This window comes from Pygocentrus nattereri, chromosome 5, assembly GCF_015220715.1.
Source record: "Pygocentrus nattereri isolate fPygNat1 chromosome 5, fPygNat1.pri, whole genome shotgun sequence".
NCBI classification, from domain to species: Eukaryota; Metazoa; Chordata; class Actinopteri; order Characiformes; family Serrasalmidae; genus Pygocentrus; species Pygocentrus nattereri.
This window is the reverse complement of record NC_051215.1, coordinates 26877935-26902072: the sequence shown is the minus strand read 5'-3', so window position 1 is coordinate 26902072 and position 24138 is coordinate 26877935. Positions and strand designations below refer to the sequence as shown.

At 42.9% G+C, this 24138-nt stretch overlaps 2 protein-coding genes across 4 annotated transcripts; one reads left to right on the top strand and one right to left on the bottom strand.

Moving 5' to 3' along the window:
• Positions 1-230: 230 nt before the first annotated feature.
• mrps6 (mitochondrial ribosomal protein S6) lies at positions 231-5301 on the bottom strand. Its single transcript, XM_017694063.2, has 2 exons — positions 4728-5301; positions 231-336 (listed from the first exon to the last, which is right to left on the bottom strand). Exon 1 carries the CDS (start codon positions 5105-5107, stop codon positions 4730-4732), a length of 378 nt encoding a protein of 125 aa, XP_017549552.1. The 5' UTR covers positions 5108-5301; the 3' UTR covers positions 231-336; positions 4728-4729.
• A 1695-nt stretch (positions 5302-6996) lies between these two features.
• On the top strand, positions 6997-21589 carry nolc1 (nucleolar and coiled-body phosphoprotein 1). Of its 3 annotated transcripts, none has more exons than XM_017694066.2 (14): positions 6997-7183; positions 11972-12027; positions 12132-12283; positions 12699-12805; positions 12897-13017; positions 13503-13624; positions 13768-13954; positions 14487-14618; positions 14717-14785; positions 14912-15448; positions 16133-17023; positions 17447-17553; positions 20540-20600; positions 20690-20829. In XM_017694066.2, the coding sequence occupies exons 1-13, from the start codon at positions 7073-7075 to the stop codon at positions 20558-20560; spliced, it is 2613 nt and encodes an 870-aa protein (XP_017549555.1). In that variant the 5' UTR covers positions 6997-7072; the 3' UTR covers positions 20561-20600; positions 20690-20829. The 3 variants fall into 3 exon arrangements, with proteins under 3 accessions (XP_017549555.1, XP_017549554.1, XP_017549553.1); XM_017694065.2 differs by having other exon boundaries at positions 6998-7183; positions 14720-14785; positions 20517-20600; positions 20690-21589; XM_017694064.2 differs by having other exon boundaries at positions 6999-7183; positions 20517-20600; positions 20690-21589.
• The last annotated feature ends 2549 nt before the right edge of the window (positions 21590-24138 follow it).

The following is a 24138-nucleotide window of genomic DNA, read 5'->3' as shown; positions in this document are numbered from 1 at the left end:
CCAGGACCAGAGCTGAGAAACACTGCTATAAGCAAACATCCTAATTTAGCAATAAATTCAGATTTAATCTTTTTAAAAACCACCACATTCATCTCAAACTGTTACCTTTAGTTAAAGAACTGCTTATGGTTCGCTAAGACAGGCTGTTTATTCTCCTTTTCTGTAAAATGGTATAGTCTTCCGTGTAATGTTAGCAAAACAGACGAGAACTGAAGAACTTAAACTCAAAGCCTTTTTGAAAAACATGCATTAATTTATTCGCTTCTTATAATAAACTTTCACACAGACAAACTCAACATAATCCAGCTGGCAGGTTAGTCTTCTTTCTTACAGCCCCTGAGGAGAGAAAAGAAAGAAAAGCTAAAATTAAAATTAAGTGTAAGTTTCCCTTTTTCTAACAGACACTCTGTAGCACACTTTCACTTCCTTATTCGACCCAAAACAGGCGAGAGGTCGTGTATTAAAGCCGTGATCTTCTCAACAGTTCCAGTCAAATGATTTAAGCATGTCCAGGCTGAGATTTGCTGACAGGGCAGCTCAATTTCATGAAGCTTGTGAACTGCCTGCAGACAAGTGTGTTCATCCTGAAGCAACCAAACCCCCTTATGCTGTGCACATGACAACTCATCCACAACTAACAGGTACACCGTGTTCAGCATTCAGGCCTCAAGCCAGAAAGAGTGGATCTTCTGCTATTCTCGGCCAAATAAAACAAAAACAGGTCGACGGAAAATGAGGAGAATTTAAATTCCTCACAATTAGTCCAAACAAATAATATCGCTATAATATAAAATCATTATAATACATTTAAATGATCTATGTAAGTAAATACTTTGTTCTTAGGTCAGAACAGAATCTACACACTCAAGAGCACAAAGGTGTGAACAGTTCTGTGGTTTAAGCACACGTCACGAATCTGACGTAGACTTGCTCTTAGGACCTTTCTCAAGAACACACTTGAGAAAAATCTTAGAAAGGTACTGTGGAAAGAGGCCCAATGTTTCTTAACGCTGTTCCTGGAGACCCCCTGCCCAAACCCACCTGATCCAGCTCATTAACTGGTTACCAATATCGTTCAAAGCTGGATCACGAGGGTTTGGGCAGAAAAGAGCTGAAACTGCGCAGGGCAGCTGGATTAATAAACACTGGTCTATGTTGCCCGACATACACACCGGCAGCGACTTTATACCTCGTCACCCAAATCGCTGGTTACTCATCACCGGTGGGCGTTTCTGACCTCGAGTGGACCGTTGGTTGCCATGGTTTCAGTGACACCAAGCACAAATCAGATAAAAACCCTGCTTAGAAATCACTTGTGTGTTTATTTTTATATAATTCGCTATTTGGTCTTTGCGATAACTGTCTATTTGTAACGAGAGCACCGGCACCATTATTGCACATGTAGTAGGAACCAAAAACACAGCGTACCGTCTCACAGTGGCGGAGTTAAAGCGCCTGCTACGCTGCTCAGTTCCTATTGGTAGTTGCCCCATTGCTTCAGTCCTAATTTGCATAATGTTAAACTCTTCAACTTTGTTGTGTCACTGACTCCGCCCACTTCAGATCAACGTTTGCGCCGCCTCCTGCCGCCGGAAATTGCCAGCTCTCATTGAAAATGAATGGCGTCCAACCACCTTGTCGCATCGCATCGCTGCTGGTATGAATGCGTTGCACCACAGAATTTCCAGTGGGAAAAAAAACCGCCTTCTGGGTGAAACTTTATCTGTTCCTCATTGAGCGTGAGCCACTTTACTCAGCCAATTAGTCAGCGCTCAGTAGCAGTAATGCTAGCCTGCTACTGCCTAGAAGCTGTTTTCTGTAGAAAAGTAAAAGGGTACTGCTAAGTTTTCTTTGTTTAATGGGATACATCCTTCTCTTACAAAATTAATGAAAGGTCCCACACAAATGGTCAGATGTTTCCACTGAGGACTTGCTCGCAGGAGCCCTCTAGTGTTTTGCAGTCATTTCTCATTTAATGGGAGAAATAGGAAGCAGCCAGGCTCCCTTCTTCTTTGGTAATACTTATAAAATCATAATGTCAGTTTAGTCTTCATTTGCAGACTGTTTAGGTTTAATTACTTATAATTTATAGAATTAGAGAGAAGGAGTGCTTTGGCCAAGTACTGAGGTACCATACTTTTGTTTAAACTGTATGTCTTCTCAAAATAAAGTTTTACCTCTACACAAAGAATGTGCATTCAGCTACAGTAGTGATGCCAAAAAACCACAAGATGGATCCACTATAGGTTTATATGACTCCCACAGCATGAAGTGAATCTGACTGGGCTGACTAATGGTCACGCTCATCTTTTTTTCCCCTAGTTGCTTTATGCTTTCTAGTCATTCAGCAGAACCAGAATGCATTACTAATAAACTAAAAGAATTAACAGCCACAGCAGGAATTATCCCTAACTGATTATGTAAGGCAACATTGTGACTTTGACAAAGATCCAGATTAAAGGCCTGTTATTTGCTATCGGTCAGTTTCTTAGTCAGGGATGAAGCCTAGTTATGGACTACATTTTAATTTCAACATGGAATCTTCATTCAGAGCGCTGTGTTGTCCAGGACTAAGCTTAATCCCTGTCTAAAAACCAACCCTGTATGTCAAATAGTTTGTACAGACCAGCATTCCTTCTAAAAACAAGGGGATTATAAATGAGTTTGCCCCTCTTGCTGCAGTAACAGAAGGCTTTATCCTAGATGTTGAAACTTCATTGTGAGGATCTGACTGATGTGACGCCCAAATCCCATTAGAAGCTATTTTACAGAAAGTTATTACATGAAACAGTTAGGAATGCACTGTCTGAAACACTGTGTTAGGAATTGGCCTAAAATGCATTTTGAAATACACGGATGGAGAAAGGGTACATACAGGTAGTTCTAGGGCTAAACAGTCCCAAAAGAAACCTTTTTTCCAGATTTATCTCTATTGTATCATCAGCGTTACGTATAAAAACTCAGAAAGGTTCACTGGTCATTCTGTATAGCAAATAAACTGGCTACATATGCACTGTAGATGTCGTTTCCTATCACCACCAGATTTTAGTGAACATGTTATTGCATTTCTTGCTGATTTGAAGTGGCCTTTCTGTGTACTTGTGCTTGCATATAGCTGAGATCTTTCATATCCCTTTACATCCTTTTTTGGTTGATGCTTAACATGTTTTTGTGTTGTTTAAAGTGATTATGTACCTGCTGCTGTTCTGACGTCATTTTCCTTGGGATTAATTACCTTCTTTCCATCCTAATATAAATGACCTTAGTTGAAGTTAAGTGATACTTTATTAATCCCACAAACCGGGAAATTCCACCTCCGCATTTAACCCATCCGTGAAGTGAAACACCACACACACACTAGTGAATAGACACACACACTAGGGGGCAGTGAGCACACTTGTCCGGAGTGGTGGGCAGCCCTGTCCATGGCGCCCAGGGAGCAATTGAGGGTTAGGGGTCTTGCTCAAGGACACCTCAATCATGTGCTGTCGGCCCTGGGGACTGAACCGGCAACCTTCCGGTCACAGGGCCAGTTCCCTAACCTCCAGCCAACAACTGCCCCCTTTAATGTTAAATACTGGTAACATTTTCTGACATGTGCAAGATATTTTCACAGCCTAATAAAGACAACAATAACAACATTAAGCTGATTCTGAATGATACACCTCAAGGCTAGATTAACATTAAAACGCCATAAAACATTAACAACGAAATGTTAACTATTCTATGCTATACTTTGATACGTGTGGGCTTAGTAAGACTGTTTGATGGGCAGGACAAGCTGTCAGAACATGGATTAAGCCTAGGCTTGGACTAAACTGCAGTGCAGATGCAGAATCACCATTACTCCAGGTTTAGGCTTCATCCAGGTCTGGTTGGCTCACCGACGCAGCTGTGATGCATCGTGACTTTAAACCTTAACATTAAGGCAATTCTAGTGTTCATGATGATCCACACGAATGTACACATTTAAAAGGACGGTTCTTCAAGGGTTCAAGATATAGAACCACACTTTCTTTACAGAATCATTTAACACTTAAATAATTCTCTCTGGTTCTTCAGTTCGACAGAGAATGTTGCATAAGGTTTTATATAGAACCTTTCTGAAAACTGTCCTACATAGCACTAAACGGGTTATTCTACTGTTTCACTCCTAGATAAAACAGCTTTCAAGGGCTCTTTAGTAAAGGAAATTGTTTTAAATAGAACCATAAGTTCTAGACTCTTAAAAAGATTCTTCAAGGGTTACTTGATAAAGACAATGATCCTATATAGAACCTTTTTGAAAATGGTTCCATGTTGCACCGAAAAGGGTTATTCTTATTTCACACTCTTAAATAAATCTATATAGAACCATGAACACTCAAACAACCATGGGCATGCTTTAACGGTTCTTTGCATGGTGAAATGGTTCTTCGGATTGATGGAGAATGTGCCATATATGGTTCCAAAAAGGTTTTTTCTACTTTTACACTTGACATTATAACATCAGCAGAACCCTTTCTGGTGCTCCATAGAACCACTTTCAAAAAGGAACCACATAAAACACAGGCATCAATCTGAAGAACCAATTCACCATGCAACAGTTTAGGCATGCAGTTGGCTCTATACAGAACTCAGGAACCATTACCTTTAATAAAGAACCCTTGAAGAACCATCTCTTTTAAGCGCGTATATGAACAGTTTGTCCTCTATATGATCCTTATATTATCTTCTATTCTCCTCACGTTTATGTAGAAGGCCTCTTATTGGTCTGGGCAGGTGACGGACCGCAGCACTGAGCCTGAGAAGCCTGAGAACCCTGAGAACCCTCAGCGTCCTTCTTTAACATCGTCGGCCGAATGACATCCACGTCTCTCTCCAGGTGGTTCAGGACGCCTTTGACTACAGACGGAGAGGCGTGAAAGTCAATCAGGTAGTATCCCCCGTGCGTGTGGCGCTGGTTGTGTTTGGAGACCTTGTAGGGCAGCCTTCTCTCCCCGAGGTTCTCCAGGTCTCTGACCACGGCGCCGCGCTCCAGCAAGGTCTCCACCGTGCGCCGCAGCGCCGCCGCCGCCTCGGGCCTCTGCATCGCCTTCAGGATGAGCGCGAGCTCGTACCGAGGCATCTTTCACTGCTGTTGGTGAGACGGAGACGGACACTTCTCATCAGATCGAAACGCCCCACAGATCCTCTCACAGACACCCCACTCTGCTCACGATCTCAGGGAGCCGCCATTGGCGCTGCACAACAGGGAGGAAGGGCTTCCGGACGGGGCAGACCGCTGATTTCCAAACCAGCTCTCACAGAGAGCGCTCGGGTGCATGACGTGTAGATCGGGACAGTGTGGCCTTAATGGGAGCCGAGAACAGGCTCCTGCGCCCCCTAGCGTGTTGGAATGAGTATGATCCTGTGACTGTGGGAGTCCGGCCGCTTCCTATTTCCCCTGTTATATAAAAACAGGACTGCAGGCCACCAGAGGGCGCCCGCCTGCGAGTCCTCAATAAATGGGGGTGAATGGAGCGAACGAATAAAAACGGGAAAAAAAGTTTCTAATCACTCGCCTAGAACTTTTTATTTTAATTTTAAAACGTAGAAGGACGTATTTTGCGTAACAAACGTTACTGTATGATTATTTTTTCTACAGCAAAGGGGTTACGCTAGCCTTGCTGCTACTGTGTGCTGATTGATGGGCGAGCGGAGCAGCTCATTGGCTGTTCGCGCTTACTGACGTCATGAACTCCTATAGCTCGAGTTTAAAAGCTCTTAAAATATAACAGCGGTGTTAAAATGTTTAATGCAGTTCTGTTTTATTTTTGTATTATTTTACATTACATTTTACATTTTATATTACATTAAAAATGTTTCAGCTTTTCTAAACTATGATTTTGCTCAAATGCTCCGTATCAACCCATTCATTGTGGAGTCGCTTAGGAGCGCCCTCTAGCGTTTGAGAAACCCGACAGATATTGCAAGTTCTCTTGTACAACCGATGTACCCTATAGCCGGAGAACTTACCATTATCTGCAATGTCTTCCGGTTTTTTCAAACACTAGAGGGCGCTCCCGAGAGAATTCAAAATGAATGGGTTGATATGGAGCATTTGGGTAAAATCATAGAAAAACATTTTTAACGTAAAGAATGAATTAATTCCCTGAACACAGAGCAACATAAAGCATTTCAACACCGCAGTTATATTTAAAGAGCTTTTAAACTCGATCTATAGGAGTTTAAAACGGCGCCTCATGTAGGTTCATGACGTCAGTGAGCGCGAACAGCCAATGAGCTGCTCCGCTCGCCCATCAATCATCACGCTCTAGCAGTAAAGCCCGCCCCCTGCTGCCCAAAACCTGTTTACTGTAGAAAAATAGAAATATATGGGTAAGATTTCTTTCATTTTTTAGTGAAATACATCCTTATGCTTTCATTGTGGGATTGTTTGAGTTCACAGGATCTTGAAATTTACATTAAATGTTTAAATAAAGGAAATAAAGAATAATACGTTCATTAGCTTAGCTGTTCTTTTACAATCATCTTTAAATGCGCTGTCAGATGGGATTCTCTGTAAAGAACCATTATATAGTAAATAGGGCACACAGTTTAAGACACTGCCATAGATTTTAAATGAGGTTTTTAAGTGAACTCCTCACAGCAGTGCTGCCTGTAGGGACACCCAGGTATATAAACAGTGTAGTACAGGGGGCATATAGTGTAGTTTTAAAGTTCTGTATAATTATAGACAAGACTGTAAAATTAATAATTGTATAGTGTTTTTTCTTTTCCTTTTCTAGTTCACGATTTTTATTTATTTTATTGTTTTTAGTAGTGCTTGATGACTTTTTAGTACGACATGTATTCCCTCTCTCTCTCTCTCTCTCTATATATATATATATATATATATATATATATATATATAGCTATGTCTATTTCTCTCTCTCTAGCTCTCTGTTTTATTCATTTATTCATTCTTTATTTTATTTGCAGTTCCGGATTTATTTCACTCTTTTTGTAGTTCTCGCGTCACACGTGGAGATGACGTGTTTCCTCCGCGCCATCTCCTGCGCGTCCGCGGAGCGTGCTGAGCGCGGTGAAAATGGCGGAGGGCGGCGCGGTGCCGAGCGATGTGTACCAGCACGTTTACAGTTTCCTGCTGGAGAATAAGTTCACTAAAGCGGCCCAGGAGTTCAGAAAGCAGGCGAAAGTGGTAAGTACATTCAAACCGGTCGGGCGCGCGCCGTCAGACGCGCCGTCAGCCATCAGACTCGGCACGCGCGCTTACTTTCAGACACGTGTTTAGTGAAGAGAGACTGAGGAGAGTTACAGTGAGATTAGTTCACTGTTCCTCTGTCCTGTGTGTGTATATAGACTCGTGTTTAGTGAAGAGACACTGAGGAGAGTTACAGTGAGATTAGTTCACTGTTCCTCTGTCCTGTGTGTGTATATAGACTCGTGTTTAGTGAAGAGAGACTGAGGAGAGTTACAGTGAGATTAGTTCACTGTTCCTCTGTCCTGTGTGTGTATATAGACACGTGTTTAGTGAAGAGACACTGAGGAGAGTTACAGTGAGATTAGTTCACTGTTCCTCTGTCCTGTGTGTGTATATAGACTCGTGTTTAGTGAAGAGAGACTGAGGAGAGTTACAGTGAGATTAGTTCACTGTTCCTCTGTCCTGTGTGTGTATATAGACACGTGTTTAGTGAAGAGAGACTGAGGAGAGTTACAGTGAGATTAGTTCACCGTTCCTCTGTCCTGTGTGTGTATATAGACACGTGTTTTGTGAAGAGACACTGAGGAGAGTTACAGTGAGATTAGTTCACTGTTCCTCTGTCCTGTGTGTGTATATAGACACGTGTTTAGTGAAGAGACACTGAGGAGAGTTACAGTGAGATTAGTTCACTGTTCCTCTGTCCTGTGTGTGTGTATATAGACACGTGTTTAGTGAAGAGACACTGAGGAGAGTTACAGTGAGATTAGTTCACTGTTCCTCTGTCCTGTGTGTGTATATAGACTCGTGTTTAGTGAAGAGACACTGAGGAGAGTTACAGTGAGATTAGTTCACTGTTCCTCTGTCCTGTGTGTGTATATAGACTCGTGTTTAGTGAAGAGACACTGAGGAGAGTTACAGTGAGATTAGTTCACTGTTCCTCTGTCCTGTGTGTGTATATAGACACGTGTTTAGTGAAGAGACACTGAGGAGAGTTACAGTGAGATTAGTTCACTGTTCCTCTGTCCTGTGTGTGTATATAGACACGTGTTTAGTGAAGAGACACTGAGGAGAGTTACAGTGAGATTAGTTCACTGTTCCTCTGTCCTGTGTGTGTATATAGACTCGTGTTTAGTGAAGAGACACTGAGGAGAGTTACAGTGAGATTAGTTCACTGTTCCTCTGTCCTGTGTGTGTATATAGACACGTGTTTAGTGAAGAGACACTGAGGAGAGTTACAGTGAGATTAGTTCACTGTTCCTCTGTCCTGTGTGTGTATATAGACTCGTGTTTAGTGAAGAGACACTGAGGAGAGTTACAGTGAGATTAGTTCACTGTTCCTCTGTCCTGTGTGTGTATATAGACTCGTGTTTAGTGAAGAGACACTGAGGAGAGTTACAGTGAGATTAGTTCACTGTTCCTCTGTCCTGTGTGTGTATATAGACTCGTGTTTAGTGAAGAGACACTGAGGAGAGTTACAGTGAGATTAGTTCACTCTTCCTCTGTCCTGTGTGTGTATATAGACTCGTGTTTAGTGAAGAGACACTGAGGAGAGTTACAGTGAGATTAGTTCACTGTTCCTCTGTCCTGTGTGTGTATATAGACTCGTGTTTAGTGAAGAGACACTGAGGAGAGTTACAGTGAGATTAGTTCACTCTTCCTCTGTCCTGTGTGTGTATATAGACACGTGTTTAGTGAAGAGACACTGAGGAGAGTTACAGTGAGATTAGTTCACTGTTCCTCTGTCCTGTGTGTGTATATAGACACGTGTTTAGTGAAGAGAGACTGAGGAGAGTTACAGTGAGATTAGTTCACTGTTCCTCTGTCCTGTGTGTGTATATAGACTCGTGTTTAGTGAAGAGACACTGAGGAGAGTTACAGTGAGATTAGTTCACTGTTCCTCTGTCCTGTGTGTGTATATAGACACGTGTTTAGTGAAGAGACACTGAGGAGAGTTACAGTGAGATTAGTTCACTCTTCCTCTGTCCTGTGTGTGTATATAGACTCGTGTTTAGTGAAGAGACACTGAGGAGAGTTACAGTGAGATTAGTTCACTGTTCCTCTGTCCTGTGTGTGTATATAGACTCGTGTTTAGTGAAGAGACACTGAGGAGAGTTACAGTGAGATTAGTTCACTGTTCCTCTGTCCTGTGTGTGTATATAGACTCGTGTTTAGTGAAGAGACACTGAGGAGAGTTACAGTGAGATTAGTTCACTCTTCCTCTGTCCTGTGTGTGTATATAGACACGTGTTTAGTGAAGAGACACTGAGGAGAGTTACAGTGAGATTAGTTCACTGTTCCTCTGTCCTGTGTGTGTATATAGACACGTGTTTAGTGAAGAGAGACTGAGGAGAGTTACAGTGAGATTAGTTCACTGTTCCTCTGTCCTGTGTGTGTATATAGACACGTGTTTAGTGAAGAGAGACTGAGGAGAGTTACAGTGAGATTAGTTCACTCTTCCTCTGTCCTGTGTGTGTATATAGACTCGTGTTTAGTGAAGAGACACTGAGGAGAGTTACAGTGAGATTAGTTCACTCTTCCTCTGTCCTTTGTGTGTATATAGACTCGTGTTTAGTGAAGAGACACTGAGGAGAGTTACAGTGAGATTAGTTCACTGTTCCTCTGTCCTGTGTGTGTATATAGACTCGTGTTTAGTGAAGAGACACTGAGGAGAGTTACAGTGAGATTAGTTCACTCTTCCTCTGTCCTGTGTGTGTATATAGACACGTGTTTAGTGAAGAGACACTGAGGAGAGTTACAGTGAGATTAGTTCACTGTTCCTCTGTCCTGTGTGTGTATATAGACTCGTGTTTAGTGAAGAGAGACTGAGGAGAGTTACAGTGAGATTAGTTCACTGTTCCTCTGTCCTGTGTGTGTATATAGACTCGTGTTTAGTGAAGAGACACTGAGGAGAGTTACAGTGAGATTAGTTCACTGTTCCTCTGTCCTGTGTGTGTATATAGACACGTGTTTAGTGAAGAGACACTGAGGAGAGTTACAGTGAGATTAGTTCACTGTTCCTCTGTCCTGTGTGTGTATATAGACACGTGTTTAGTGAAGAGACACTGAGGAGAGTTACAGTGAGATTAGTTCACTGTTCCTCTGTCCTGTGTGTGTATATAGACACGTGTTTAGTGAAGAGACACTGAGGAGAGTTACAGTGAGATTAGTTCACCGTTCCTCTGTCCTGTGTGTGTATATAGACACGTGTTTTGTGAAGAGACACTGAGGAGAGTTACAGTGAGATTAGTTCACTGTTCCTCTGTCCTGTGTGTGTATATAGACACGTGTTTAGTGAAGAGACACTGAGGAGAGTTACAGTGAGATTAGTTCACTGTTCCTCTGTCCTGTGTGTGTATATAGACACGTGTTTAGTGAAGAGACACTGAGGAGAGTTACAGTGAGATTAGTTCACTGTTCCTCTGTCCTGTGTGTGTATATAGACACGTGTTTAGTGAAGAGACACTGAGGAGAGTTACAGTGAGATTAGTTCACTGTTCCTCTGTCCTGTGTGTGTATATAGACTCGTGTTTAGTGAAGAGAGACTGAGGAGAGTTACAGTGAGATTAGTTCACTGTTCCTCTGTCCTGTGTGTGTATATAGACACGTGTTTAGTGAAGAGAGACTGAGGAGAGTTACAGTGAGATTAGTTCACTGTTCCTCTGTCCTGTGTGTGTATATAGACACGTGTTTAGTGAAGAGAGACTGAGGAGAGTTACAGTGAGATTAGTTCACTGTTCCTCTGTCCTGTGTGTGTATATAGACACGTGTTTAGTGAAGAGAGACTGAGGAGAGTTACAGTGAGATTAGTTCACTGTTCCTCTGTCCTGTGTGTGTATATAGACTCGTGTTTAGTGAAGAGACACTGAGGAGAGTTACAGTGAGATTAGTTCACTGTTCCTCTGTCCTGTGTGTGTATATAGACACGTGTTTAGTGAAGAGACACTGAGGAGAGTTACAGTGAGATTAGTTCACTGTTCCTCTGTCCTGTGTGTGTATATAGACACGTGTTTAGTGAAGAGACACTGAGGAGAGTTACAGTGAGATTAGTTCACTGTTCCTCTGTCCTGTGTGTGTATATAGACACGTGTTTAGTGAAGAGAGACTGAGGAGAGTTACAGTGAGATTAGTTCACCGTTTCTCTGTACCACACCGTTCTCACCGTTTTTCTTTACCATAGCATTTCACCTCTCAGCCTCATTGTTTTTCATGCTTTTGTCCATCGGCGTTCGCACATTACAGCACCCAGAATGCATTACGCATATATTCTACCATTGGAAACCGAGACCCTACAGCACTTAACAAATCCTGACTGCAGCTGCTGATAGACAAGCTAATAAATACATCTGTGGTGCTAACTAGCATTAGTGATCTAGCACTGACCACAGTTAGTCATCAAAGGAATAATTCAGCCATTTAGTGAACAAATTTTCAAACGTCTTGCCCCCAAATCTGAACCCTAAAACATTTGAAGTCTTTCAAAACTTTCACGATGCATCATCAGAAGGGTTTTTTCCTACCAGGAGTTTTCGCATTAGAGACTGCAGTGCAGTTGTAGGTAGTTGTAGGGCGAGTAGGTATGTTTAGAAAAGATTTGGTGATGGTTACGTTTTTCTTTCAGGCCAGAGTTCCCCTTTTCTAATTCACTGAAGTTACAAAAATTGCCGTAATCAAAGCCGTGAAGCTGCGTATGTGCTTGTGTTGTCTGCACTTCGAATGTGTGTTCAGACATGAAAATGGCTGTTTTGACATAATTATGTATAATGACAAAAGGCTGTATCTGTTCAGAAACCCCAGGACCAAAATGAAGAAGGACTTCTTGACATCTTCAAATTCTGGCTTAAGTATGTCTTTGTTGATTAGCTTTGATTTAGCTTGTTGAACTAACTTTGTTGTTGAATTGCTTTATTGACTCTAACTGATCTGATTGTATTTCTTATTCCTTTAGCTCTAAAGAGTCAAGAAAACGTAAGGTGCTTACCAATGGCCCCGCTGCAGTCAGCGGGCCATCTGCGAAGAAGGCCAAACAGGAGAGCTCTAGTAGTGAGGAATCAAGCAGTGATGAGGATGAAGCGCCAGCTGCCAAGAAAGCACCTCAGGGTGATTATTTCTCACTTTCAGCTTCAGCAGCTAGGAACAGAAATATTTACAATGGATTGTCAAAAATTAGTCCAACAGATGTGACTGATGGTTTGGCCAGTTGTTTAGTGGGGTATGTGGCTGTGATGCCAAAATGTTTGCATTCTGTTGATTTTTCTGTATTTGTATATATACAAATGTACACTTTGTTATATATATATATATATATATATATATATATATATACACACACACACACACATACATTAAATTGTGTGAAAGGTACTTTGTAGCTTCACTGCAAAGACTTCAGGCACCAAACACATCATATTTGATCAGTTTAATTTTTTACATTTATTTATTTGTCATCATATATTGTCTGTTAAGATAACTTCACTTTACATCTCAAATGTAACTTTTGGTAATTGTTGAGCAGTTGCAGCACCAGCTCCAGTGAAGAAACCACTGGCTGCAGAAGAGTCAAGCAGCAGTGAAGACTCCAGCGACTCTGAGGATGAAGCTGAGACTAAAACTCCTGCGAAGGTGTGTTCTTACCTTAAACTTTAGATTATTTTTGTAACTGGAGGCTGCTTTGTAGTTTGGTGATCATATGATGTTTTGTCTGGTCTTTCAGAAAGTGGCAGCGGTGAAACCGGCCGTACAGCCTGCTGCAGTGACAGCCAGGAAAAAGGACACCAGCTCCAGCAGTGAAGAGTCTGACTCTGAGGACGAGCCACCCAAACCTAAAATTGCAGGTAAAATAATGTGGTTTTTAATAGGTTTAAACAAAGCATAACCCTGTATAAATGTCAGACTAGGACATTTTGTGCTTTGATCCAGAATCTCTCAATAGAGAAGTGTGATGCATTTTTCCATCTTATATGTACAAATCTGCCCTTGTTGATTATCAGAATTGGACAAAATTAATAGGTGATCACAAAACTATTACAGAAGGCTATACCTGCTAGGTTTGCCATTGCTTACTCATTCTTAGACAATTCAACACATAGTTAAAAAAAAATATTGTGAAATATGGTGATATTAAAACTTAGGCCAGCCAGAACTCCTTATATGAGATTAGGACCATGCAGTTTACATTCAACTGGGGGAAATTCTGATGGAAGACACCAGTTATGTGTAGGACCTTTATGCATGTTGTGTGCCTACCAATGCTATTTTGAGAGTAATCATGATTTAGGTTGTCTAGGGTTTTAATGTGTGATTTTAATGTGCTTCTCAGGAGCCAAGCCTGCAGCTGCAGCCCCTAAAACCGTGGCCCCACCCAAAGCCCCAGCTCAGAAGAAGCAGGAGAGCAGCAGTGAGGAGAGCTCGAGTGACTCTGAGGATGATGCCCCAGCTAAGGTACTGTTCCACTTAAGAATATGAACCCACAGTCAGGTGCTGTGCTCTCTAAGCCGCCCTGTAAGTTTACTGTATAAACTCTACTGTAGTTGAAGTGGCAGAACAAATATAAACTCTGTATATTGCTGATTTGCTCATTGCAGCCAGCTGCGAAGGCCCCTGCTCAAGTGAAGCCTGCAGTTGCAAAGCCTGCAGTTGCAAAGCCTGCAGTTGCAAAGCCTGCAGTTGCAAAGCCTGCAGTTGCAAAGCCTGTAGGTCCAGCTGAGTCCAGCAGCAGCGAGGACTCCTCAGATGAGGAAAAGGCTCCTCCCAGCAAGAAACCCAAAGCAGGTACTGAAGACTTAGCAAGCGGGTGTGAATTGGCCATGATTAAATAGCAGGGTTAAAAGTTGGCTAAAATAACAAAAAAAGAAAAAAGTCATACCAAAAAATTACATGCAGTGTGGTATTGATGCACATTTTGGCAAATTCAATGAAATTTTAACCCACAAACCCAAAATGTCAAATCACCTAAAGTATAAATCGTAGCCCTGCATTTTTTGTAAACAAGGCTTTACATCTAGTCATTTGTAGTTGTGTCTTCATATTTAAATTTTATGTTGCTGTAAACTATTTTTTAGGATGGCTTTAATCTTTGCTGTATACTTTTATCAATTGATCTGGCAAGTTAAAATGAAGTTTGGTCCAAGAGTTGAGAGTTTTGAGTCGACCCCAGGAAATGCAGCGTTGTGTATGACTAAGTAGGGCTACTGCAACAAGTAGGTCCTGGAAGGAAAGTTGAAGGAAAATCTGATTATTAAAATATCAGTTTTTATTGGAAATTAAATTACTTCTTAACCAAAAAGCATTTTTTGGTCTCTAGGTCCATATAGTGCTGTACCCCCCCCTCCAGCTCAGAGTGCTCCTGCACCAGCAGCTAGCAAGACCTCTAAAGAAGACTCCTCGGATAGCAGTGAGGACAGCAGCGATGAGGAGGAGGAAAAGAAAGCTCCTGGTAAGAGTTTGGACTTGACAGTCTGAACTTGTGTGTTTTGTGTTGTTTCATGGTGTGTTCCTTTGGTAATGTGGAACCCAATTGCATTTATAATTAAGCAGCACCTACGAAGACTGTGACTCCAAAACCTGCAGCCAAGAAGGATGAGTCCAGTTCAGACAGCTCTGGTATGATTGACCATAGTGCTATTCGTTTAGCATTTTCCTGTTGTTAACTCCATTTTGTCTGCTGTTCCAGCATTAATCTGTGCCTCCAAGTTTTTGTCCATTGAAGTGCTGTTTCGTGTTATACAGACTCCAGCTCAGAGGATGAGGCAGAGAGCCCAGCTGCAAAAGCCACACCATCTAAAGCACCTCTTGCTAAAACCCCATCAGCCAAAGCAGCCCCTGCTAAAACCCCATCAGCCAAAGCAGCCCCTGCTCAGAAGGAAGAGTCCTCATCTTCCAGCTCGGAGGACGACGAAGAGGAAGGGAAGAAGCCGGCTGCCAAGGCAACACCAGCGAAAGCTAAGGCCACCCCTGCTAAGCCTGCTCCTGCTGCAGAGGAATCCTCCTCCTCCAGCTCGGAGGATTCGGACGATGAATCAGAGAAGCCACCTGCAAAAGCTCCAATTGCTAAAGTTACTCCAGCTAAGGCTGCAGCTGCCAAAGCCATTCCGGCTAAACCCACCCCGGCCAAGGCAGCCCCCAAAGCAGCAAAAGAATCGTCCTCCAGCTCAGAGGAATCTGATGATGAGGAGGTGGCTCCTCCTGCAGCCAAGGCTCCTCCTGCAGCCAAGGCTCCTACTGCAAAAGCAACACCTGCTAAGCAGGCCGATTCCTCCAGCTCAGGTGAGATCCTCTGATCTAAGGGCAATGATGGCATTTGTAAAACAGCACTTGTGCTCTCATTTGTGCCAGTCTGTATTGAGAGAGTATAATAAATCTTATAAAAGATTTGCTTTTCTTCAGTTAACAGGTCTTTTTTTCAGTACTTCTTTGTTTCACAGCTGGCTCCCAGCTTGACGTAGTATAAGAGTTGTTCTTGTTTGTGACTTTTTCCTACTGTGTTGTTGTGTTTTTTTTTTTTTTTTTTTTTTTTAAAGCAAGAAATAATTACAGCAATGAAGGAGACAGGTTGTTAACTCAGACTGGTGTTGAAATAGAGGTTTTGTGTACATAACAGAATGCAGTAAGCAAACTTGATTTTTATTAATCTAATTTACACATTTTCACTCCCAGATGTTGTCAGTCTGGTAAGATGACTTTTTGGTCTAGAGTTTCGTTCGTTATTTTAGCATTTGAGCTATGAAGCTACAGCTGAATATTGAAAGAATGACCACCAGTTAGCTCAATGCAAACCACGTGCCTAAATCACATACTTGCCTGAAGCCACGTTAAGAGATCTCTAATGTTGCTTACTTGGTTTCTGATGCTGTGTGGTATACAGTTATCTATAACTATCTATCGGTTATCTATAACAGTCTTGTTCATTTTATTTTGTAGTTACATTTCTTTATGGTGTTTGCCACACAGATTCTGATAGCTCAGAAGATGAGACTCCAGCCAAGCCTGTGGCCACGCCCAAAGCTCTAGCTACACAGAAGTCTGCTTCCACTCCCAAAGCTGTGGCAAAGCCAGCTGAAAGCAGCTCAGACTCTGACAGCTCCTCTGAAGAGGAGGAGCCTCCTAAGAAAGTCGCTGCCGCTCCTGTCTCTAAACCTGCCTCCATCCCGACCAAACCAGCCACCAAACCGGCAGAAAGCTCAGACTCGGACAGCGAAGATTCTGACTCCGAGGACGAAGCCCCAGCAGCTAAACCTGCGGCCGCTAAACCCGCAGCCAAAGCTGCACCTGCAGCCGCTAAACCCGCAGCCAAAGCCGCACCTGCAGCCGCTAAACCCGCAGCCAAAGCTGCACCTGCAGCCGCTAAACCCGCAGCCAAAGCTGCTGCTGCTAAACCCGCAGCCCAGTCCAGCAGCAGTGAATCTGACAGCTCCGATGAGGAGGAGGAAGAGAAGGGCAAGGCCCCCCCTGTCTCTAAGCCTGCTGTGACCCCAACCGGTGCTAAGAAGGCTGAGAGTAGCAGCTCAGACTCTTCAGACAGTTCAGACTCAGAAACAGAAGCTCCAAAGAAGACGCCGGTCAAGCCTACTGTGGGCAATGGAAAAACAGCTACGCCAAAAACTCCCACCTCTGCAGTGAAGACCCCCACCGTAAAACCTGCGGAGTCTTCTTCCTCTAGTGATGACAGCTCTGATGAAGAAGACATGACGAAGGCAGCTGTAAAGACCACACCTGTAGCAAAGAGCACCCCAGCTACTTCAGCGAAAGCCAAGCCAGAAAGCAGCTCATCAGAGAGCTCTTCATCCGAGGAAGAGGAGGAAACAGAAACTGCAAAGACTCCTATTGCTACCCCAATGAATGGTAATGAAAATCCAAGAATCCAAATTATTCAGAGGCATTTGCAGCACAATGTTCTAGAGAGATTGATTCTGGCAGGTTATTAAGTACTAGCTTGAGTGACTGTTGAATAACAGATATGGTCTTAGCCAGCCAGCGTCAGCAGAGTGGCGAATGCTAAAAAGGTCATTTGTTGAGTTGTTCTTTTGTGCCCTTTAAACTACGCTTGTTTGTATTGCTTTTAGTGCAAGATGTCCAGTTAGGAGCTATAGCTCTTGCAGTTTGAAATGTCACACCCTCTTTTTGCTATTGCTTTTACAGCAACATGCAGAATCCCTCTTCAGGAGGCACAGAGGTGTCTGGGTTGGTTTTGCAGTAACTAGCTGGCTGCGTGCATTGTTCTGTCTGTTTTCACGATCTCTACTGATCCCTTCTTTCTAACCACAGGTACAGGAGGCAAGAGGAAGAGGGAGGAGGATGACACTGCACAGATGACACCTACACAGAAAAAAATCACCACCACACCTCACTCTTTCCCCAAGGCCAAACAGAAGGTGAGAGGGCATAATAATGTGACTGTAAACACTGTGATTTTAGCAAGATCAGTCATGTACATCGCATCAGTCTGACGTTCTTATCTGCACCGTTGAGTAAAACAAGAGAAGGGCTCCTTACAAGCTCATTACATTACATGTTTGATTCCTGATATCCAGTGAACTAACTTAAATGTAGCTGCTATTGTCGCTCTGTCACACTCAAATCTCGATACATTACCAGCAAAGCTTTACCTTTCATGATTAGGCTTTGTCATTCAAACTTCAAACTTTTAAATGGGATTTTTCCCAGGGTGCACACAAGTCACGTTAAATAGGCTGTGATGTGCCAAATTTTAACATACCAGGCGGTGCACGGTGATGTGCCAAAATATATTTCAGAATTATTATCACCGTATCCTAGTACCAGATCACTAAGGTCATCCAGTCAGGGGCTCTTAGTGGTCCCTAGGACAAAACGGAAACGAAAGGGAGATTGTGCTTTTTCTGTGTATGCCCCCAAGTTGTGGAATGCTCTGCCTTTGGATGTTAGACTAGCTGAATCAAAGGACATTTTTAAAGGAAGACTCAAAACGCATCTCTATTCATTAGCTTTTGGTCACAGGTGATGCTTTTGTTATTTATTGGATAGGGCTGCATTGTTTTTATGGTTTTATGTCAGTTTTATGTTGTTTATGAATGTAGCTGTACTGTTTTTATAGTTATGTATGTTTTGTTTTATCATTCTATTTTTAGTACTTGTTGTTTGTGAAGCACTTTGTAGCTGTGCTTAGAAAAGTGCTATATAAATAAATGTTTACTTACTTACTTACTTACTTACTTACTGATGTCCTTATCATGAACATCCAACTCCTATACTCCTCAGTTGTGTGCAAAAAGATTTCCCACCTGTTTTTCCTTTACAAAGACTGAAAACTGCACTGAAATACTCCTTACAGCTTCAGTGTGAATAGGCAGAGCTATACTGCTGTAGGCTTAATAAGCACACACAGACATTTTCTAAGCCATTTATCCTTTTGGGTCACCGTGGGAGCTGTAGTCTGTCCTTCACAGGGAAGGACTGTCATTCACACACATAGTCGCACCTGGAGGCAATGTAGTGTGTCCAGTTGGCCAGGCTGTGTGTCTTTGGATTGTGTAACGAAAACGAAATGCAAACTGCACACAGAAAGGGTCCTGGTTGCCTGGCTGGGGAACCAATTCCAGGCCCTTCTTGCTGTGAGGCATACTAGTTTGTGTGTATGGGCAGGAAATATTACATGTTGAACATTTAGGTCCTTAATTTCCAAAAAATGAAGGGAAATCCAATTTTTTAATGATTTAATTAAACTCAACTGTAAAAATAAAAGGAGCAGAGCCCTGTTTCTCCCAGTAACGTAATGGCTTCTGTGAGGATGCCTTGATTACATTAGAGCAAAACATTTCTGCTGCGTTTTTGTTCTCACAGTTTTAAGCTTGCGAGTGTAAAACATCACAAGTGTATTTTGTATATAACTCTGGTATTCAAGAAGCAACAAAGCATTCTGCTACTGCACAACACCATCCTCAGCTCCCCTCAGGGCTGTGTGCTGAGCCCCCTCCTGTTTACACTTCTCATATATGACTGCTCAGCCATCCATCCAGGCTGTCATGTTGTAAAGTTTGCGGACGATATGGCAGTGGGTGGATGCATCACAAATAGTGATGAGACTGGCTATAGGCAGGAGGTGGAACACCAGGAGAGTTGGTGCAGTGAGAACAGTCTCTGCATCAATGTGAAGAAAACAAAGGAGATGATTGTGGATTTCAGAAGAGGCAACACCATCCCTCCCCTCCCCTACACATCGGAGGATCTGCAGTGGAAGTGGTCTCCAGCTATAGGTACTTGGGCGTACACCAAAGTAACAATCTTACCTGGAGTAATAACACTTCCAGCCTGATCAGGAAGGCACATCAGCGCCTCTGCTTCCTCAGACGGTTGAGGCGTGCTGGACTCGGGAGCTCAGTCCTCACCTTATTTTACAGATGTGTGGTGGAGAGCGTTCTGTGCTCCAGCATCACTGTGTGGCACGGAAACTGCTCTGCGGCAGAAAGGAAAGCTCTGCAGAGGGTGGTGAAGGCCGCACAGAGGAGTCAGCCTTCCCACCACCATGGACGTTTACACCTCCAGATGCAGGAAAAGAGCCATCATCATGAAGGACCCCACTCATCCAGCACACAGACTTTTTGTTCCGCTCCCCTCAGGTAGCATTAAGAGTAAAACAACCAGACTGAGGAAAAGATTCTTCCCTGAAGCCGTAAGACTCTTAAGTTCGAATTAGACATCACTGCAATGGCACTTCATGTCCACTTATTTATCTCTGCTGCTGTACTGAATCAGTGCCTCTGCTATATCACCCCTACACGTCACTTTATACATTACCAGTATTAAGATGTACACTTTCTACCTTGTATTCATGCTGCTGTTATTTGCACCTTAATATTTATTGTTTGTTACTTTTGGGAGTTAACTGGGACCTTGAGTACACTATTTCGTTCCACCTCATGTACCACGTGATGCGAATGAGAGCCTTATCTTAACAGCGACACAGCATCGCTGGGAAACGTGTGTATGACGGATAAATACTGCAACATAGAATGACACTTGATTCTTTCACTCATCAGTGCTGTTGAGGATGTCTGTCATATAGAAAGTTTGTTTACCATTTAAGAGAGCGCTGGATGTTATGTATACATTTTGTATACTCGAAGTGCATTGCGGCATCTTGTCAGTTTGCATGGCTCTTCCTCGTGACTTTCTGCTTTTTTCTAGCATCTGAGGAGTTTTGTCCCTTGTTCATTTTGTATAAGAACAATTTTCCAGCACTGACGCGTTTGGTGGGCAAAGCAACTGCGTGTGGGGAAAGTTACTGCTCGTAGCGAAGCACCATTATTAAGCACATAAATTTCTTTGTGTCTGTCCCTCTCTTTGTGTTCTTTTAAAGAAAACCAATGATCCTTTCCGTAGAGTAAGAGACGAGGAGATTAAGGTGGACTCCCGCCTGGCAGACAACTCCTTCTCCGCCAAGGTAGCTTAGAATATCCATCCTCAGCACTGTATATTCAAAGTTCTGATGCTTTTTTGAAGGCCTCATTGACTCATTTTTATTTGTTTTAGCTGGGAGCCACTGGAGACTGGGGCGAGAGAGCCAACGATGTCCTAAAATTCACCAAAGGCAAGTCCTTCCGACATGAGAAGACCAAGAAGAAGCGCGGCAGCTACAGAGGAGGCAGCATCTCCACCTCCGTGAACTCCATTAAGTTTGACAGTGATTGAGATCCGAGCCCATGAGCATCCGTTTACTTACTCGAGTCAGGTCTGAGCCCTGTGCCTCACTCCCCATCCAACCCTGGCTACTTTTACTCATCCAAAACTGGTGTTGTCACAGGAACTGGCCGCTAGGCATCTGCAGTGCTGGCCGTGTGTTAGGACAGTGCTCAGGCCAGTAATCAGGAGTCAGAGAAGCCTGCAGTCGGCCAGAGCAGGACAGGCTTCGCCCACGTCAGTTAACTCGGCTGCAGTTACATTAAGCAGCCACAAGGTGGTGCCCTTTTGTTGTTTTTCCTTCTTCTTTACCATGTTATGTTTTTGTTTTTGTTCCTGGTGACCGAATGCCACACAAGTCCTAACATTATTTTTGCCCATGTAAGGTTATCATATAAACTGTCCTGGAGATTTTTTTGAAAGTAACAATTGTGCTAATTGCGGTTATGCTCAGAGCCTCACTTTGGATATGAGATGGATGAAAGGTTTCTTTCGTATGTACAGTATCTTTGTTGGAGAGGTTTCAGGTTGAATGGTGTGAAGTCTATATCATTGTAAATTTACTGTTGGAAGAAACATGACTTAACTGTGCAGCTTAAATTAGAAGATTGGTACAGTAGAGCTCACATCATTCGCACCCTGGCGGTTTTAGTTTTTGGGTTCTTATTTAACGTCTGCAGTCGTGTTGTACTCAACGTTTTTCTTTCTTGTATTAAGGAAATTGTTTGTAATTAAAACTTAACTCAGTCTTAACCGTTTGGATTTGATCATTAATTCTGTTGCTTCTTTTGCCCTCTCACCTGTATGCTGTACAGTGTAGTATCCTTTCTGTGTTAGTCTGTGATGTTCTAAAAGGCGCTTTCTGGCCTAGAACTTGCGTTTACAGGGAAACTCAATTCGATTGGTCAAATTCTACATAATGAAATGGTTGATGTAAACAGTCATTGAGTGGTTTGGTGTGAAATGCTCTGTTTTAGAGAAATGCAGTCAGAATTGTTCGCAGTGGTGTTGATAGGAACCAGACATCCACCTCTAAAAGTTCCCTCTGAGAAGGTTAGTACATGGCATGGTTAGTTTGACTGAGACACTGTTTAATGATGGCTTAATATGCATTTTAATCCATTCTTGGTGGAGAGGTACAAGCAGCATGCAGTAAGGCAAAAGAGTTGACTCCCAGAGAACCAGAGAAATGGTTCATTGTAGAGACTCTGATTTCTTTACAGTGGTGGTGATAGGAACCAGGGGTCACAATGTCTGCAACACTAATATAGCCACTTTGTTTACTATTCTTTGGTGGCTATTTTGCCTTCGAACACCCTTCATGTGCCCCGCCGCCATGCATAGATTAAAATAAATGTATTAGAAAAGTGTTTTAGGTCAAAACCTGCACTAAAGTATTATAGAAGTGTCTCTGACATCAGGTTGAGTATTCATAAACATTTAATGTTGACCCCATACACTCACTATGCATGTTGTGTAGGGTTCCATCTCCCCCCTCGTGTCAAGCATGAGAGGCTAAAGCAGAGCATCCACCTGTTCATGAGAAAAGTACGAAGCCCTGTTGATGTTCCATATGAAGAAGAATAACGTGGTGACGCATTAGAAGCTCATTCCCACGCATTAATACGGTGTGGCCAAGACTTCGTAAGGTGTGGGAACGAGATCATGCCTCATTAAGCTGTAGTCAAGACTTTCATTTTCTTACTCCCATGCCTTACCAAGTTACGGATCTTGTTCCCATGCCTTCCCAAGACGGGGCCTCGACTTAATTACCTTGTTCTCACCCCTAACTAAGCTACAGCCATGGGATATCACTAGCAGGGCTGCAGAGAAAAGAAACACATTCAGAGTGAATTGTGGGAACAGCAGTCTGGTAAACTAGTGTTCTTTCCAAAGTGCCTTATGTTTCCAAAAGCTCCTCCTGTCATCAGAGAGGGTTTTTTTTTTTCGTCTTTAAACCAAAAAATCTTTATAAAACCTACTCAGCGCTCTTATAGGAGGCTAATAGGCAGATGTTTTTGTCACTTTAAGACCTCAGTCAGTAATCAAAACATCGGTTTTCAGTCAAAACCATCCATTTACACAGTAGCTATATTTACCAGGCCTCGTGGGGCTGTAGAGCTGTTTCAGCAGTTCCTCACTGGGGCTTTTGAGGCTGCTACCACTGCTGTGGTCACCTGCATGTGCTACATAGTTTGTTCCCCTGTCTGTCTGCACTGTTGGCAGTAATGTATCTGCTGCAGGTGCACTGTGCTGCAGAGGCTTGTAGTGAAGTGCAAAGCCAAGTGCTGACCAAACAGAGGAAGCACAAGCAAAACTGCCACAGCACTGTGGCTACAGAAGCTCAGTGTATGACTGTGGGTTCAGTTTCCTTCTCACAGCCCGCTTTGCTTTGGCCTCCGCTCGTTCACGCTCAGTCTGTGTATGTGCACAGAACGTCACAGGCCTGTTGAATACAGGCTCGATCTCCACTGTAGTCAATAGGCCTGTGATGATCATGAAATTTTAGCTGATGAATAATTTCCATATAAACAGCTGTGGTTTAGAAGTTAGAACTGTTGGTGTCTTCATAAAGACCCACGGTGTGTCTCAGTACATTTGGTTGTTTTTTTTTCATGCAAATAAAAACGTATTTTTCAGATTAACCACTGTTTTGACACGTGTATGTTCACTGGTGGTTTCAGATAGTAAATAAAATGGATGCCTTTGCATTGTAGACATCCGGACTCCTGGTTTCTATCACCACCACTGTAAGGACGATAGTAAATTTCTAGGCATTACATTACATTACATTACATTTACATTTAGCAGACGCTTTTATCCAAAGCGACTTACAAATAATGTGGTACATAGAACAAACATAGTCAGGCCTTAAAGGAGGCCAAGGGGTAATAGCGGGGTAGAGAAGGGAAGGAGGGCAAGAAGGAGGTGTCAAACCACTTTGAATGAGTTTGTTTACATCGCAACGATTGAATTATGTAGAAATTAAGAAAGATCAGTCCAGCTGAAGGAGTAGAGGTCGTAAAGGTGGATGACTTCAAATATCTTGGGTCAACCATCCAGAGCAATGTACAGTGCAGAAAAGAGGTGAAGAAGGGTGAAGGGTGGGTGGAGACGGGTGTCAGGGCTGATGTGTGACAGAAGGATAGCAGCAAGAGTGAAAGGGAAGGTTTACAAGACAGTAGTGCTTCCTGCTATGATGTATGGTTTGGAGACTGTGGCTCTGTCTAAAAGACAGGAAGCTGAGCTGGAGGTGGCGGAGATGAAGATGCTGAGATTTTCGTTGGGAGTGACAAGGATGG

Bases quoted from the DNA above. Each gene is read 5' to 3' on its own strand.
- mrps6 (XM_017694063.2), bottom strand. From the start codon at position 5,107: ATGCCTCGGTACGAGCTCGCGCTCATCCTGAAGGCGATGCAGAGGCCC.
- nolc1 (XM_017694064.2), top strand. From the start codon at position 7,073: ATGGCGGAGGGCGGCGCGGTGCCGAGCGATGTGTACCAGCACGTTTAC. The intron at 12,284-12,698 runs GTGATTATTTCT...ATTGTTGAGCAG, and splicing joins TGCCAAGAAAGCACCTCAGG to TTGCAGCACCAGCTCCAGTG. The intron at 13,018-13,502 runs GTAAAATAATGT...TGTGCTTCTCAG, and splicing joins ACCCAAACCTAAAATTGCAG to GAGCCAAGCCTGCAGCTGCA.